We start from the raw sequence: 17806 nt of genomic DNA, 5'->3' as shown, positions 1-17806 counted from the left end.
TCTAAAAAGTTGTAAGCCCACCACCATATGTTTAGAATTACAAGAAAAAAATGCATCAACACACACTTATAGCTGACATATAGCTACAATTTCTTCACGTTTATTAAATCATACGCACAAATAGCACTAAGCATGCACAGCTATGCAACAAACAGAAATAAAAAGCAAGAAAGATAAACGAAAACAAAAACCTCAGCAGGTGAGGGAAAGTAAATCCGGTTTGATACTGTAAAAGAGAGAGAGGGAGAGAGAGAGAGAGAGAGAGGGCGAGCCACACTTACCTTATCGTGGGCAGCCCTGTGCTTGGTAGAGCGAGGCGCAACAGGTGAGAAGTAAGCGGTCTGCATGCGGTATTGTACCTTTGACCTGAACCTTATAACTCATAACCCAATACTAATGTACTGTCTAACAACTCATTCAAGATGACTACAGCATTTACTCCATTTCTGGTTTGAACTCAGATGTCCTCTGGGAATCTCCAATGGCCGCTGTTAGTGGTTTTCAAGCAAAATGCTGGTTTAAAGTTTCACACATGAATAATTTGCATTAGAGCATTAGCACAAACAAAACACAGACACATACGCTCATACACACAAACACACACACTCGTGATCTGGACACATCATGCTCAAAACGGTGATGTGAGTACGTTGCACAGCAGGCCTCTGGTGCACTTCCAGCCTAAACACACCTTGAAAATCTAAACCTTCTGTTTCTCGGGGAATAAGAGCATTTTTTAATGGACCCGCCGTTCACACGACGGGGCGTTTTGAGGTATTCATGTTAACAAGCATTGAAACTGGAAAACAGGAAAGTCATCCTGAAATCCACACCACTGCTTGGCCTAATAAGTCCAACAAATTGAGCTAAACAGACATCTGCACACACACACAGCCTGCATTCTTGCCCACAAGCAAACAACTATTAAATATCTGTTACCATAATTTAAGCTGACTTTGACTTTTAATGCTGTAATCATCTCATGCCAAACATCAAAATGATGGAATATCACAGCAGTGATTGTATGAGATCTACAATGTTTACACACAAAAAAGTGAAACTAATGGAACATGTATGATGTTGCTCGTACTACTACTACTACTATTACTACTACTACAACTACAACAAAATGTTAAACGGTTAACCAATAACGTTTTAGCGCATCCTTAAGCGAGCGACACAGCAGAAATGTCACCCCCAAACCAAATTAGGGTTCTACAGCTATAACTGCTAGCATGGCAGCACTACCCTACTGATGCACCACAAAGACCACAGATTAGCCATGTTAGCGCAGATGTGTTTCATGACGATGAGGATAATGATGATGGTGACGACGACGATAGTGAGGTGATGAAGATGACGGTGGCCGTGTGAAGGGTGAAGGGTTTCGTGACATGAGAAGATGAGAGATGCATACATTCTGGAGCTGTGATAAAACAAAGCTCCGTGCTACGACCCAGTTCAGACAGCCCAGTCCAATGCATCCTGTGTCCACATGTGATTCTTTCAAAAAAATGAGCTAAAAGCATTTTCTTTGCAAAATTGATTTTGATAGAAAATCGTCACTGAAATGAAAATTTAAATATATTCAATGAATACATGAAAACAATTGCTCCTACTGGTTACCTCAGCTTAGTATGTGATAAATAAAGTGAATTACTGATTGAATTTGTGGATGGTTTAGTGGACTGGTGTCTGAAAAGGGTCGGAGGAGCCAAATCAAACCAACTCCACAATTGCCGGTTTGATGCTGATGTCATAACATACAGCGGTCGAGCAATACAAACACATCATGCGATTCGTTATATACAGTATTCAAACGGTCTTCGCAAACAATCACACACACCCTCTCATTCTCGGATGGCGAGCACACTTCAGAGAAGCCACGCGGCTGAAGTGGCGACGTTGTTGTGCAGACAAACATCAGCGTGACTGCAGGTTGTTTTCGAAAGCTTGCATGAAAATAAAACACAGTTCTGAAGTTCTATTCCTTCTGGACAGGCGGAGACACCTTCTTTTCCCACAAACCTTTAGATCTATGTGTGCTGTTCATCCACCCACCCCCCCGTCTCCCCCCTGTATCCGACCCCCACCCCTTCCTCCACCTTGCCCAGCCCAATTCCCTCCGACTCGTTTGTAGTAGTGTCGGGTTCTCTCTGTCTTTTTTACCTTCTCCTCCTCCTCCTTGGCCAGTTGGTGTTCCATCTTTTGGAGCTGCTGGCTGGAGCTGTCACACAGCTGGCTGTAGGTGGAAGTCAGCTCCTCCAGCTGGGCCCTGACCCGGGCACTCTCCTCTGGGGACAACCTGGACAGGAAACACAGGGGCCCCCGGGTTAATATGAGGACTTAAGGGCCCGGGAGCTCTGTGTTCTTCTGTGTGTGAGTGAGTTGAGTGAGTCGAGTGAGTAAGTGGGCGTGAGTTTGTGTGTCTTACTTGCTGGCTTGTTTAGATTGTAGGAACACCTGGGTGCTCCTGATGGCTTCAGCGACCTCCTCCTTCCTAGCGGAGAGTTGTTCTGTGACGGCCTGAAAACAGAAAATATAAAACTCTCATTTCAGGAGCATTGCTAATTTCCTAAAATCAATTTTGGTAAATTTTGTATGGAATACCATGTAATGGAAAGGAAAATACATGGTCAATTTTCTGTAATACGTTCATTTGTAATGCATCAAATAAAATGTATTTATAGAGAACATATAACAGTACCTGCTGAGCAGCCAATGAGGACTCAGCGTTGGGGCCAAGACTCCGCCCCTGGAGACCTTTCACCCAGCCCAGAAGATCTGAGACCGGGCCCACCCTGGCCTGCATCTCCTCCTCCACCTCTTTCTGCACACACACACACACACACACACACACACACACACACACACACACACACACACACACACACACACACACACACACACACACACACACACACACACACACACACACACACACACACACGACAGAGACGGTATAGTATAATGAGAGGGGCGATAGAGGGAAATCAGCAAAGAGGCAATATATGTACAAAGACCTCGAAAGTAAAAATGCAAAAATGTAGGCGCATGTAAAAATCACAGATGGGGAAATATTAAACAACTAAAAGTGCAAACCTCTTCTTCCTCTATTCTCCTCAGAGCATCGCTGATGTACTTGACGTGTTGCGTTGTCAGGGTAACCAAGGCGGTGTAGCGTGTCCGCAAGTCCATGAACTACAGACACAAGCAGACAAATGCATGCATTCATTAACTTAAATGGTGAATACATTCAGGCAGACATATCGGCATAGAGAAATTGTGAGAAAAAGCGACAGAGAGACAGTTGAATTAAGGCTCATTTATCATATCATTCATCATAAAACAATGAAATTGTGTACAAGAAAAGAAACGTAATGAATGGAATTCTAGAAAGGAATAGGCTTAGCAACTGGTAATGTCGAGGGGCAAGTTTGCGTTGGCCTTTTGTCCCTCGTCGTTTTCCTTACCTCTTGAGAAATGGCATCTGAGGAGGAGTGCATCCTCCTCCTCTTGAGGGAGGACTTGTGGGTGGATTCCACGAAGGCTCGGTAGGTCATCAACTGAAGCTCATAGTCCTACAAAAACACACAGAGTGGAGAGACATTTAGAACACTTAGTATACTTCATCATAGTTCACTATGAGCAAGTAGAAATGATTTTGTTTGGTGAAGCAGATACACACCTTGACTGAGGTACAGTACTGTTTGGCGTTAATTTGGCACTGGTCTAGTTTGGTCTGGTTCGCCTCGATCTCAACTACCAAGGCCTAGGGATGGAATAAAAAAAAAACTAAACATAAAACACTAGAAAAACATCACAAACATTGATTTGAACCAAGAACAGCATTTGTTTTGTGACGTTGCTGCTTGTCCGCCCTGATACAGACCGTCTGTTGAGCCAGTTGTTCCGACAGGGCCTTGCTGTCCATCTGGCCCGGCTGTGTGTTCTCCTGTCTCTCTGTGGTCTCCTCGATCCAGCTGATGAGGCCTGAGTGGCCGTCTTTGTACTGCTGCAGGGACGAGCCCAGGACCTCCAGGTCAGCACGCCTGGAACAACATGTACCAGCCCACCAGTTAGGAGATACTCTTATACAAAGACACACAGTACCGATAAAGTGCTTTAAGGAGCAGCTAGGGGCTCGACATTCAATACAGAGAGAGGGCATGAACGAGGAGGTAAGGGTTAGGCATTCACCACAGATAGAGGGCTTTAAGGAGCAGGTAGGGGTTAGAAAGTGAATGCAGATACCGATAATAGTCCGATACAGATCATTAAGTAGCAGGTAGATATTGGGAATCTTCCTCAAGGATCCAATAAGTATGGATCATTGGGGATCAAACCCAGAACCTTTTGGCCTAGAGTCAAAAAAAACCTTGGCACTCAGACTACCCTGGCTCGTAGCGTCCCTCCCTTCGACCAGGTGTCCCCTCCCTTCCTTCCTGCCTTGCCTCCCCCTGCTCACCGTGTCTCCATCTGCCGCTCCACGTTGCTCCACCTCTCTGCCATCTGATTGGCCCTCTCCTGGTAGCGCTCCAGCTCCGAGCTGCGGTCCGGGTGGAGCCGGGCCAGCTGGGAGCCCGCCTCCCTCGCCCGCTCCACCTCGGCCTGCAGCGAGCGGAGCACGCCGTCCTGTGCGCTCAGCTCCCCCTGCCACGACTACACATAGAGGGGAGGAGGGGGAGAGGATTAGGGGGTGTGTCCCGAGTCAGGTGGATTGAACTCTGGGGCAGGATGGGGCAGAACACCTGTGGTGCATTCACTAATCAGGGCACACAGGGTTTCCCAGCCAGCACTCGGGAGAGAGCTTCGACCGGTCGGCATGGTACACGGTTTGTTCACGGTAACGAACAAACAGTGGTTGGTTCTTATTTTAGTGAAAGTATACCGTCCAGTTCATTTGATAGCGTCTGTAGCGGATTCAACAGAATGTTGAATCAGTGGCAGCCATCTCAGTTGTTGTTGTTGTTGTTGAAAATGTCATTGCATTTATAGCGTCTCATATTAGATAGACGGTTGTGTTTTGTCAGTCTATCGGAAATCGTTTTGTATGGGAGGGGAGCCAGACCTTATCTGCAGAGCAGATGAAACATGAGCACACAAGCTTCGTCTGATTCCTAGGCTAGGAGGAGCCCAGGAAAGGATGAAAACGCATTTTAGGTTTAGATTTGATTATGAAAAATGCTCTGCCTCTTAGATTAGATGATTTTAGAGACGTGAGTGGAGAATAACGGGGCAGAGACAGAGTATTAAGTGGTGGAAAATTTGGTTTGATGGCTTTTTTCCTTGGTCTGAGTAGTTCTTGTTCGTGGGGTATGTAGAGTCTGTGAGTTTGTGCAAGAGTGTTAACAGTTTGAAACATTCTAAGCTTGTAAGCTAACACTTCCTTCTGTGCGTGAGTGAGTGAGTGTGTCCCTCACCGCTAGCTGCTCCTGCAGGACTTGCATGGCGGTGGTGTCGGCGGGGACGGTGTCTTCGTCGCTCAGTCTGCTCTCGTACTTGCGGACCACCTCCTCCGTGTCCCCCAGCCGGCTCATCAGAACGTCCACCGTCTTCAGCCTGGAGGTCAAAGGTCAGCCAGAGAGTGAGCGTTGGCAGAAGAGAAAGAGTGGGCAAACGTGACATCATGTGACATAAGGCATCATAATAAAAGCCCTAATATTATTCTATTGCTAAAATAATGATGTCTCTGGCTCAAAACTGATTCTCAACTTCGGTGCTCTAGACTTTGTTGTCCAATACAAAGAAATAAAATAAAACGGGTCGTCTGTTTCAATAGGGAAGTCAGAGTCATCATTTGATCTTAGTGGAAACATTAAGATGTACCATCCTGCAGGGGGCGCTGTATTGAACTAACATATGGCTGATCTAGGTTCTGTTCTATTCAGCCACTTTCATATAAAAGAAAACAGAGGACACCAACAGGCGTGAAGAATCTAAAATCCAAGGTTATAACCATAAAACTACAACCGAATACTACGCAAAACATAAAATCAAATTAAAAAAAACCATAATATCTGGATCACAATATTTACACTAGTATAAATATCGTATCGGAATTGCATCACATCATGAGTTCACTGCCGATTTCAATTTGTAATGTATTTTTATGTCCTTTTTATTATCGTAATTTCTGTAATTTCTTTCACCAAATGAACCAATCCACCAAGACGACATTAACAATAACACCACCTCCATCACCCATAACAGTGTGTGCTACCCTGACAGCAGTGCACTGACTTTTGCAGGAAGACGTGGGAGAGGTTGTACAGTTTGTCCATCTTCTCCACAGCCTGGCTGAGCTCGGAGCGCATGGCCGGGACGCTGGAGGAGGTGGGCTTGTCCTGGAAGAAGCCCACGCAGCGGCGGGACACCTCCCCCACGCTGGACTGCAGAGCCTCCAGCTCCGCCTGCATCTTCTGGGTGGGGGGGAATCGGGGGAGGGAGGTAGGAGGTCCACAAACAGTGGTTATCCATGAGGCTATGGGAACGCTAAACCTTTTCTAAATGTAGTTTTGGTTGAAGAATATCCTGTATGGTTTCTCTTTTGTTGAATATAAATGTAACTAATAAATGACTGGTAGTTTTTATTATATTATATTCTTTTAGGACTCTTTCCTCAAAATAAAATACAAATTGTACATATTGGCATATTTATTAAGCACTTAGTAGGAGTGATTTTACTTATGTTTAAAATTGTCAATCACTTATTTGAATGTTAGAATTGGCTTCATATAGATGTACGTCACTTGACACAGCCTGTCATTCCCCTTTACAACCAGCAGGGGAAGCCCCTGACTCACTATAAATGCTGTAACCCCATATAATGCAGCTCTTCTCATTAAGACCAATGCCTATTTGCACAATGTCTCTGACAAACAGACTAAACTAACACCCACCTCTTGCTCGGTGATCCTGGCGGTGCCGTCCGCGCCGTCCCCTGACAGGTGGCTGAGGGGCGGGGTCTGGATGGCCCGGGTCAGCCTGCGCTCCACGTCCTCCAGGTGGAGGCTGATGTCACGCAGCTCAGACAGGTAGGACCGGGAGACTGACTCGTCCTTCTCCACTGCAGCGGGGGTAGGAGAGGAAGGATGGATAAACACACAGAGGCACACAGAGATAGAGAGACAGAGATCGAGAGACAGAGAGAGAGACAGAGAGACAGACAGAGAGAGACAAAGACAGAGAGACAGAGAGAGAGAGAGACAGAGACAGAGAGAGAGAGAGACAGAGAGAGACAGAGACAGAGGGACAGAGAGAGAGACAGAGAGAGACAGACAGAGAGAGACAAAGACAGAGACAGAGACAGAGAGAGAGAGAGAGAGAGAGAGAGACAGAGACAGAGACAGAGACAGAGACAGAGAGAGAGAGAGAGAGAGACAGAGAGAGAGAGAGAGAGACAGAGAGACAGAGAGAGAGAGAGACAGAGACAGAGAGAGAGAGACAGAGAGAGAGAGAGAGAGAGAGAGAGAGACAGAGAGAGACAGAGACATAGGGACAGAGAGAGAGAGAGACAGAGAGAGAGACAGAGAGAAAAAAGTTACAGACGCAGCAATCATACCATCCATGACACATGTGTGTGAGTGAGTGAGTGTTTGTGTGCGTGTGTATCCATGTATATTTCCCTACCGGTCTCCATGTTGAGCAGCAGGTCCTGGCAGTGTTTCTGGGCCTGCTGGGCCTCCTTCTCCAGGTCCGACCTCTCGGCGGGCGTGAACAGAGCGCTCTCCTTGCTGTCCGACAGGAAGTCCGCCAGGTGGGACTCCAGCTCATCCAGGGCCTGGTCCCGCTCCGGCGGAGACTGGGAGCGCATCTGGACCAGCAGGGGGAGACAGGGAGACAGGGGGGGGAGGAGGGGGAGACAGGTGTAGGAAGGGGGGTTAGAGGGAGAAAAGGGAAGATAGAATAAAGGGGGGAGACAGGGGGAGGAATGGGGGCGACCGGGGTGATTGGAATGTACATTTAGTAAGCGCACCATTAAAACAATACTCTTGATGGTAGCATCCAGAGATTCTGTACTTCTTATTTGTATCTATATTGGTTGTTTTTGTTGGATCATTGTCCTCACAGTGTCGAGGCTCCAGGCGGACACGGTGCGCAGGTCTTTGGTCAGGTAGTGCCAGGACACCACGCTCTTCATGTTCATGTGCAGCTGGTGCCACAGGGACATCACCTTCTGATACATCTGCTCCATCCTGCGGACCGACGGACGGGCGGACAGAGGGGTTCAGACACTGATACACTGTTCGCCGGACATGGTGCGATCACAAACCGTAGCTTAGAGCAGAGCAGAGTGGAGTAAAGTAGATGAAGCGGAATAGAGAAGGGATATTGCTTTCGAGTAATAAAGAGTAATGTGGAGTTTAGAAGTAGAAAGTAGATGAAAAAAATATTGTGGCAAAATAGAGTAGTGATGTAGATGAGTCGAGTAATATGGAGTGGAGTAATGTAGAGTGCAGAAGAGGAAAGTAGATAAACAGAGTAGTACAAACTATAAGCAGGTTGAGAAGAGTCGAGTAGAACAAAGTAGAGCAGAGTATTGTCAAATAGAACAGAGTATTTTATAACTGAGTATAATATAACTGAATAGAGTAGAGTAGGGGTAAGAAGATCAGAACAACGTTAATTACTGCAGCATGAACAGAGTAGTACAGAGTGGAGTGCAGCAGAGTAACAGTGTGTACTACAGTACCTGCTGGCGGTGTCGATGGCCTCCTGGTTGGGAGGGGGGACGGTGAAACACACCGAGGGGACCATGGCTTCGTTCCCACTGGGGCTGATCACCTTCCACTTGGTCCTCTGGGAGTTGTCCTCCAACACACACTCCTCCCCACGGGATATAGTGATCTGTGGGGAGAGAGGGACGGGAGAGAGACATAGAGAGACACAGAGAGGGTAAAGAGGGGGAGAAGGGAGAGAGGAAGGGATAGAGAAATTAGAGAAGAAACGGGGGAGATCAGAGGAGAAGGGGGAGAAAAGATGGGGGAGACAGGATGTTCATGGGTGGGCGGGACACATGGGGGAGGGTGGAGGAGAGGTGGAGGGACAGAAATGGGTCGTGGGAGGAGAGAAGAATAGACGGGAGAGAAAGACCAGAAGGAATAATAACAAGTTGGTTTGAGGTGGAGAGATGTTTTCACAAGACAGCGACAACAGGAGCAACAGCAGAAGATGGTGAGATGCCGACGGGGAAAGAGCAGAGGACACGACAGACGAGTTTGAAGGAGCGAAGAGAGTTGGAAAGTTGAGGAAAAAAACGACAATGACAACAGAAACATGTAAAACAAAATCACAAAGCCACGATTAGATAATGGCACTTATTGTTAACATTGCATTGGTTAACGATTTTAATTTGGTTAGTGGGAAAGCAATAGGTAGAAGAATGGTGCCACACAAATACTATGGTTGCTCCAATAACAAGCAAGAACATATTTCAACAAAACACATTTTTGATTGAATGTGTTTCAGAAGCCCAGCTGTCAAATATAATCTTGACTCAATTAGAATTAGTAATTAGATTAGAAATCTAGCATACATAAGTGTGTAAATCTAGAAAAAATAAGAAAGAAGCATAAAGAAAAGCAGTAATAGCGGGGAAGACTTTCAAGGTGGCGCGGAGATAAGATAGACAGGATCTCCATTCCCCACCCACCCGCTTCTTCTTCTCTCACCTCATCCCTCTGCACGCGAGCACACATGCACGCACACAGAAGCCCCTCACACATTTGAATAATGCAAAGAAGTGCACGTACAGCATATGAAATGGACATTAAAGCTTAAAGATGTCTTAAAGAAGGCTATTTGCCCGAAAGCCTCAGAGTCTGAATTCAGGTCGCTTCAGTTCTCTTAGCTCAGCTTAACTTAGGTTAACTATAAGCAGCCTGCCCCAACTGACGAATGGTCTTTACTAACAATGGGAAAGACCCCCAAATGTCTGACAGCATTAAACATGTGAATAAGCATCTCTTTATTATTACATCTGTTAAAAATCCCCATTGTCCAACGGAAATGATCTTACATCATCGACAGATTTCTCCTAATGACCCCTGACCCCTGATTTTCTGTCCAGTTTTAAGCATCCACTCTCTATAGAACGCTAACGTATGTCTCTAAATGCCCCCTTGCCCCCATCATCTGACCTTATGTCCCTCCCTACATACCTCTATATGTATCCTGAATGACACTTAGCCCTCGGTGCTATCTCATGCTAGCCCTGAGTGTGCGGAGTGTGCAGCGTGTGAGAGCGGGGTCTGAGGTGAGAGAGGGAGAAGACAGCTATACCTGAATGTCAGTCTTGCCAAACCCAGCCGACAGAGGAGAGGAAGAGGAGGACAGAGGAGGGAGGGGAAGAGAAGGGGCAGGGGGGGGGGGGGGGGGCGGGATAGTCCGAGGTAGAAGATGACCACGAGGACATGTAGAGAGAGAGAGAGGAGAGAAGGAACACAAAAAAAAGAGGAGGGGAGGAGAAAAGTATTTTTTTTATTATCTTCAGATAAAGATAGATGGACTATGCAGTTTGACTGCAGGAGGAACACCCAGCCATCACCCTGTTAACATGCTTACAGCATCTCTACCTCCAACACAGCCCGGGTGTCTTCCTGCTTTTCCCATCATGCGTTAGATGGTTGAGAATACAAACACTGCCAAAGATGACCTGGCCAATAGTCCGCCACATACTGCAGCCCTTCCCATGCACAAACTGTCAGAGGGGACTGTGGGGGACTAAAATAGAAGCGCTGCGATGCGGTCAGGTGTCCGTGCCAACCAGGACCTCAAATAGAGAGCGCTCTAACAGACACACACCGATCTGCCACCAAAGAGCCACCAAGGTGGTGGCAACTACATTATTCAACGTTTTTTGGAAATCCCAGAGGATATCACAGCACACACACACACATAGAGGGAGAGAGATGTACAGAGAGAGAGACAGAGTGAGAGAGGAGGGATATAAAGTGTGTGGCTGGGCCATTTCATGTGTGCTGTATGAGATTGGCATGAAAAAAAAGAGCAATAACATTAGCAAATGGAATTCTGCTATTCTCATTAATCATGACTGAACCGCACCACGGTTCCTGCTATTCGTTTCAGTTTGTTCAGCGAAACGACATGAGCACTGCTGTGGTCTGGGAAACGAAGTCTCGAAGAACAAAACGCATCAGCGTGTCCAATAGAACAGGGGACCGTCGTGACATCTTAACGCTGCAAGGCTGTTCATTGAGCTTTTGAAGTGAGCCTTTTATCTTGGTAGTGTGATGGTGACTGTGTGCGTGGTGGTGTGTGTGATGGTGTGTTGGTGTGTGTGTGTGTGTGATGGTGTGTGTTGGTGTGTGTGTGTTTGTGTGTATGTGTGAGATGGTGTCTGCGTGTGTGTTGGTGTGTGTGTGTTGTTGTGTGTGAGATGGTGTGTGTGTGCGTGTGCGTGTGTCCTCACCTCTATCTGTCGGTAGTCACAGATGGCTCTGATGGGCGTGGCGGCTCCCAGGGGGGTGTCGGTGCTGCGTGGGCGGAGCTGGACCACCGCTTTGGCCCGCCCCACCAGGCTGGCCACAGACCTGCGGTACTCTATCAGCTGCTCTTTCTCCTCCTGTAGGGCACGTGTCATTGGTCAGCGGGACTGTCCATCACCCCGTTATGTTAACGTTTTCACAGACAGATGAGGAAGTCAGGTAGTGTATACAGGGGTACTTTTATTTCAGAATATTATGAATGCTAATTTTATAACATATCCCACCATTTCATATTTAAAAATATATATTTTTCAGGCCTGAGGCATAACAAGCCATCACATCAGGAGATAGATGAAAAAGGAGATTTGATTTCGTAACATGGAAAGGAACGATAACGAGGAGAGGAAAGAGCAGTGACAGCCCAGCTTCAGCCCTGCTGAGCAGAGGAGATTGGTTCCCTTCCTGAACTTGATTTACCGAGCGGTGCAGAGGTGAGAGGGGCGCCCCCCAGAGAGAGCTAGAACGCAACCGACTGGAAACGTCATTAACTGCAGCTGAAGGCCTCCCTATGTGTCTGCACACGCATGTTCACAAACACACCTCTGAGGGATGTGCTCGCGCTACTGGCCCGTATCTCTGCTCATATTTGTTCCATCTGCTCTGAGCCACAATGTGAGTGTGCATGCGTGTGTGTGTTTGTGTGTGTTTGTATTTGTTCAGTGTGTATGTGTGTGCGTGTGCATGTGTGCTTGTGCCCATGTGTGTGTGTGTGTGTATGTTTGTTTGTTTATGGAGAATGTGTGCGTGGGAGAAAGTGTTTGTGTTTTTGTGAGTGCAGGCATCCATGCATGTGTTTGTTTGTGCGATGCGATTAATTAAGACACCACAGGGGGCATGATTCAGCGAGAATCCTCCAGCACAAGAGATTACCACCCATCCTATTGCCATGGCTACCAGGGACAAACAGGCCTATCAGCCCATGTTCTTTATAACCCAACAGTAGGCTAATACTTTCTCAGGCAGAAGGACGATTCAGGAGCTGCAGTTACATCATGCTATGCAGAGAGCAGCAATCAGTGCTGGTCTACAAAAGAATCTTTAAAGACTTCAATATCATTTCAGATGAACCTCAACGCTCACTTTCAACCGGCTCGTCTTTAAAGGAGCTCTAGTAACGTCTGTGAGGGATTTATTGCTGTATTCTTATGTATTCATAAGAAGTTCCATGGAAACTCCAAAGGCTGGCTTTGCACAGCAGTCGATACCACAGATCTGAAGGCAGCGGGGTAAGGCGAGACGTGCACAGCATGAGAATATTTTTTCCCCAGAAGTTCTCTGTTGATCCTTGAACAGCCCTTGAACGTAAGAGTAGGACAGAAACCGCAGGACGTACCATAGAGTCTTGCAGCAGGTCCTCCAGCTTGCCCAGTCTGCTGTTGCGGTCACACGTGTACTGTCTCTTGATGGTGTCCTGCAGCTGACGCAGGTACGACTCACAGTCGCGCACCTCATTCATAAACTGAGGAAAGAATACACACAGAAATAAGCGCACACAGTAAGAGAGACTCACAGAGAGTCAACATATGACAAAATCATATGCTGTATAGTATATTTTGTTTCTGGTATCAAGACACTATGGTCTTAAAGCCTCTTAGCACATAAGCAGTGGTAAGTGGCATAGAGCCTATGGCCCTGGGCTGGGGCCTAGTGCCCTGGGCTCGAGCCTAGTGCCCTGGGCTGGGGCCTAGTGCCCTGGGCTGGAGCCTAGTGCCCTGGGCTGGGGCCTAGTGCCCTTGGCTGGAGCCTAGTGCCCTTGGCTGGAGCCTAGTGCCCTGGGCTGTCCTACCTGGAAGTAGGCGGCGTTGTCTTTGAGATGCTGCTCGACGCACACACACAGCTGTCTCACCCACTGCCACTGGGTCTGCAGGGCCGCGCTGTACGCCTGGGGGACAGACAGACAGACAGACAGACAGATGAAGAATAGTCAAAGAGTCCCCAAATGTGCTTGCGGGATCACATGTGGTACCATAAAAGTGTGTGCACCCATATCAAAATAACAGGGAAAAAACACAATGAATAATAGATGTTTCAATGCCAAGTGTCTAAATCCATTGCTACAAAAGCTTTTGGAGATTTCCATATGAAGGTTGTTAATTTCCACTTTAGGAATAAAGTAGGATTTATATTCACTCTGACTTATGCACACAATATTAGACCCGACCCTGTGCGTGAAGGTCACCATCTCGTGCACCCAGCGGAGCGGGGTGGCTGTTGCTAGGCAACCTCACCTCTACAGTCTGTTTGGCGGGGTGGTTCTCCTGACAGAGGCGGTCGGCTGTTTCCTGGAGCACTTGCATCATGTCCTGTTTCTCGTCCAGCTCTGACCTCATTTCCTGCCGGAGGGTGATTTAAGAGAGGGTGACCCGAGGGTAGGATAATGTTTGTGTGCTGCTGTTAAAGAGGGACAGGAAGCTTGTTATCTCTGCAAACAACATGGTTTGCATTTCTTTTTTATTAATATTTAATTTTAATATAAAAAATGCATGAGTGAACTTTCCTTATCGTTAACTTTATTATTAGATATTTTCCTCTGATACATATATACTACAGACACACACACACACACACACACACACACACACACACACACACACACACACACACACACACACACACACACACACACACACACACACACACACACACACACACACACACACACACACAGGTTTACTAAAGTAACAGTTTAAATTGATTTCCCTCATGATGAAGTAAAAATCCTTGTCAGTATAATAATTAGCATTTAATAGCAGATATAGTCAGTGCTCATACACACATAAACTCATTAGTCAAGCATGTAAGTGAAGGTAATTTCTTACCTTCACTTAAATGCTTGACTAATGAGTTTACCCCAGAAACAAGACCACGTAATATTTTATTTCATGGGAGAGTTCATTAATTGTAAAGACCATTCGAACACAGTCTAAGTGAGGATCATTACATTAAAGTATACGCTACTACAATGCACTTAATCAGTCTATAACTACTATCTTAGTTCTCTGCCTTTCCAAACCTCCTGTTCTCATCCTTTTACCGCCTTACACTATTTTCAAACCACAATACTTTAAACTACATTGACTGGGCATCACAATGAGCCAACATCTCTATTCCACAGTGACGACCACACTCAATCACAGGAACAGCTGACCTTGAATCATCGCTTACGTCCACCCTCCAGCCCTCCGCCCCCTCTGCACCCTCTGCCCCCTCCAGCCCTCTCCAGCCCTCCGCCCCCTCTGCCCCCTCCAGCCCCCTCCAGCCCTCTCCAGCCCTCTCCAGCCCTCCGCCCCCTCCAGCCCTCTCCAGCCCTCCGCCCCCTCCAGCCCTCTGCCCCCTCCACTCACTGTGTAGAGCTCCCTCTTGGTGTCCAGGCTGGTGTTCCCGTGGCCCCAGTCGTAGGCCATCTCCTCCTCCTCCCGCTCGTTGAGCCAGATCAGCTCCTCTGTGCAGCGCGTCACGAACCCGTGCAGGCTCTCCAGGCTCCGCAGGCGCCATGACGATCGTTCCTACGGCAACGTACACACACACACAAATAAATAACATGTTTGCGGTGAGCAAACCAGTGTCGGGGCCAGGGTCGGTGGAGAACAACGGGTGAAAGGAACCTTCTGTCATTTTGTTTGATTTTTTGTAATGCGTCATGTTTGTGGTGTCATCAAGTCGTGGTGTTCCGGTGTGTTGCTCCGGTGTGTTGCGTGATTGGTACTTATATAGCCCTTGCGGTAGTGTATGAAATACATTGTGTGTGCGTGTGTGTGTGTGTGTATGTGCAGCATATAACAACAGTGTCAGTTTGTTTAACACCCGCATGTCACCCAATACTTAGCGGGACGAGATTCAATATCAAGAAGACAAACACACTGGCATATAACAGGCGTTAATTATACACAGAGAATCACAGTCATAAAAAAAGGTACAAAAACAGGATGCACAGAGAATTTGTTTATGAGTCTTAAGAGATTAGAGCGGGTTCAAGAGAGGTGCAAACAAAGAGTTTGAGCGAGAGTGTAGGAGAGCCAGGGAAAGCGATAGAGAAACAAAGCAGGTGCATAATGCATGTATTTCATACATATATTTAAGGCCTTTTACTCAAATAGGAAAGACAGCCCAAAAGTAGTTTCTTCCATGATCCATCCATCAGACAAAGCAAAAACACATGCCTTATATTTAAGGGAATATTTGGTGGGAGTTTGTGTGGGACTGACCAGTAGTTTGCAGTATTGGTGCTCCAGCTTGGCCATGGTTTCACAGTAGCTGTTCTTGAAGTTCGGAGAGACTTTACCCTGGAGGACAAGAGTAGAAGAAGAAGAAGAGCTCATTAAAGAGTGTGCCTGCGGAACACATTACATGGTGTGTGTGTGTGTGTGTGTGTGTGTGTGTGTGTGTGTGTGTGTGTGTGTGTGTGTGTGTGTGTGTGTGTGTGTGTGTGTGTGTGTGTGTGTGTGTGTGTGTGTGCGAGTGTGTGTATACGTGTGTGTGTGTGTGTGTGTGTGGGTACGTGTGTACGTGTGCACGTGTGTGTGTGTGTGTGTACCTGGTAGTTGCGCGCCTCCTGTATGCTGCTCAGCAGCTCCTGCACAGCGGTGTGTATCTCGTTGTGTTCCTGGAGGTTGTTTTCCACCGAGGGGAGGTCTGCCCCCCACTCAGCCCCCTCAAGCAGATCCTGAAGAGAGAAAGAGACACACACACACAATTCACAGAAATCCTTGTGGTGGATGGTGATAATTCAAAGAGAAAAAAGGTGCCAGTGTTCCTGAAATGGTCGCATCTTTAGTTCAGTGCAGCTCTAATTTAGTCGGCGCAGCATTCCTTGAGCAAGTGCAGCTTTAATTTATCGGCTGCAGCTTGGGCCTCACCTGGGTCTCCTCCACCCATCCCAGCAGCTCGTAGATGAACCTCAGGCTGCCCTCGTCCTCTGACGACGACATGGCCACCAGCTGGGAGCGGGCCATGGGTCTGCGGAGCAAGGCGGCCCCCACCGCCCCCACCGCGCCCAGCAGGGTCTGCCCCAGCGAGAGGCCCCGGTCGGCTGGCCTGGGGGCCGTCTGCTCCAGCAGGGACTGGGAGGAGAAGTGGCCCTTCCTGTAGACGCTGGAGCACTGCAGCCGGAGGGAGACCAGCTCCTCTTGTAGACCCGACACCCTGGGCACGGAGAGGCAGGGGCGGGTTAACGCTTGAAGTCAATGGAATGGATGGAAGCTGGCTATCAGGAGGTGTTGGTCGATTAGTATTGCGTTCGCAGCACGATGAAGATCAATGGATAGAGCTCGCAGTAAACGCGATGCAGGTAGTTCCCAAGGCTTTAGGAAATACCTTTCACAACCATGAATCGATTTTTCTTTTCTTTCACAACAAAAAGACTCAAATCCCCATCAAATTCCCATCAAAGACATCCATGCCTACAAGATATTGACTTGTGCCGCCCCCACGCCTCAGCCCCCCAGCCTCGGCCCTCCCTCCCTGAGCGCTCACCTGGAGGCCAGCTGGTCCACCTGGTAGTAGCGCTCCTCTCGCAGCCCCCTGACGTCCTGGTTCAGCTGTCTGATGAGACCCTCACAGTCCTGCAGGTAGCAGGCCAGCTCGCCCTCACACTGGACCCCCTCCCCGCTCTCCATGCGGGACATGTCCTGCACACAGCAGGAGGGGGGGGGGGGAGATTGCAACATTTTCCACCAAAGGTCTCATTATGCAAAAAAATGGCTGCTTTATATCAGCATCGGGAGACCATCTTGAGCTTTATGTTCTGTTACTCTCTGCAGAACCATCTTCAAATTCATGACCAAGAAGGAGCAGCAGTCTGACCAATATGACAAATACAGGCAAATACGGAAAATGTTGCATCTTTCGCGCAATCAAAACAGTTTTTCTCAAAAATAGAAGAGTTGTTTAAAGATAGACAGAAGTCTACACTGAAGGCTATTTTTCAGGCAAAAATAAGTTTTTGCTTTACCTCAAAAGGATTAGGCAAGATCACAGTGTTTTGAACAATGTAAGGCTGCGCCCATATTTGGAAATCAATTCCAGACCAGCCAATTGATATTCATTGCGAAAAGTGATGGGGAATATTAAGATGGTGTTATTAGGCTAGCTTTAACAGTGTAGAGTAAAAGCTGGGCGTGGTGATGGGACGTCCGTTATGTTGAGTACTATTTATATATTGGTGTTTGTGTGTGTTGACTCACAGCTTGGAGAGTGTTTTTGGCCAGAGTGAGTTTCTCCTCACAGTCCAGGGCCGTGTTCTGGATCTTATTGGCCATCTGAAGCAGTAACTCCACCCTGTTTGACAGAACAGAAAA

The 17806-nt window shown here is 47.4% G+C and overlaps 1 protein-coding gene across 8 annotated transcripts in view; it reads right to left on the bottom strand.

Annotated features, from left to right (window-relative positions):
- LOC130376319 (microtubule-actin cross-linking factor 1, isoforms 1/2/3/4/5-like) overlaps positions 1-17806 on the bottom strand; it is a 113892-nt gene that overhangs the window by 11211 nt on the left and 84875 nt on the right. For all 8 annotated transcript variants that reach the window (XR_008893975.1, XR_008893976.1, XM_056583562.1 and 5 more), the window contains 24 exons: positions 17693-17786; positions 16983-17137; positions 16367-16652; positions 16045-16173; positions 15716-15793; positions 14855-15016; positions 13739-13843; positions 13297-13392; positions 12844-12969; positions 11435-11587; positions 8696-8850; positions 8072-8198; positions 7633-7816; positions 6903-7069; positions 6244-6422; positions 5424-5562; positions 4469-4662; positions 3893-4052; positions 3689-3772; positions 3474-3581; positions 3103-3201; positions 2708-2830; positions 2435-2526; positions 2170-2305 (listed from right to left, as the gene is read on the bottom strand). Coding sequence is in view for 6 of the 8 variants with exons in the window: in XM_056583562.1 (XP_056439537.1) it covers positions 2170-2305; positions 2435-2526; positions 2708-2830; positions 3103-3201; positions 3474-3581; positions 3689-3772; positions 3893-4052; positions 4469-4662; positions 5424-5562; positions 6244-6422; positions 6903-7069; positions 7633-7816; positions 8072-8198; positions 8696-8850; positions 11435-11587; positions 12844-12969; positions 13297-13392; positions 13739-13843; positions 14855-15016; positions 15716-15793; positions 16045-16173; positions 16367-16652; positions 16983-17137; positions 17693-17786 (3331 nt within the window). In the remaining 2 variants the exon portion in view is untranslated. The remainder of the gene's footprint in view (positions 1-2169; positions 2306-2434; positions 2527-2707; positions 2831-3102; positions 3202-3473; positions 3582-3688; positions 3773-3892; positions 4053-4468; positions 4663-5423; positions 5563-6243; positions 6423-6902; positions 7070-7632; positions 7817-8071; positions 8199-8695; positions 8851-11434; positions 11588-12843; positions 12970-13296; positions 13393-13738; positions 13844-14854; positions 15017-15715; positions 15794-16044; positions 16174-16366; positions 16653-16982; positions 17138-17692; positions 17787-17806) is intronic.

This window comes from Gadus chalcogrammus, chromosome 22 (genome assembly GCF_026213295.1).
Source record: "Gadus chalcogrammus isolate NIFS_2021 chromosome 22, NIFS_Gcha_1.0, whole genome shotgun sequence".
In the NCBI taxonomy this organism is placed as follows: domain Eukaryota; kingdom Metazoa; phylum Chordata; class Actinopteri; order Gadiformes; family Gadidae; genus Gadus; species Gadus chalcogrammus.
The sequence above is the reverse complement of the archived record's forward strand: the minus strand, read 5'-3'. Positions and strand labels throughout refer to the sequence as shown.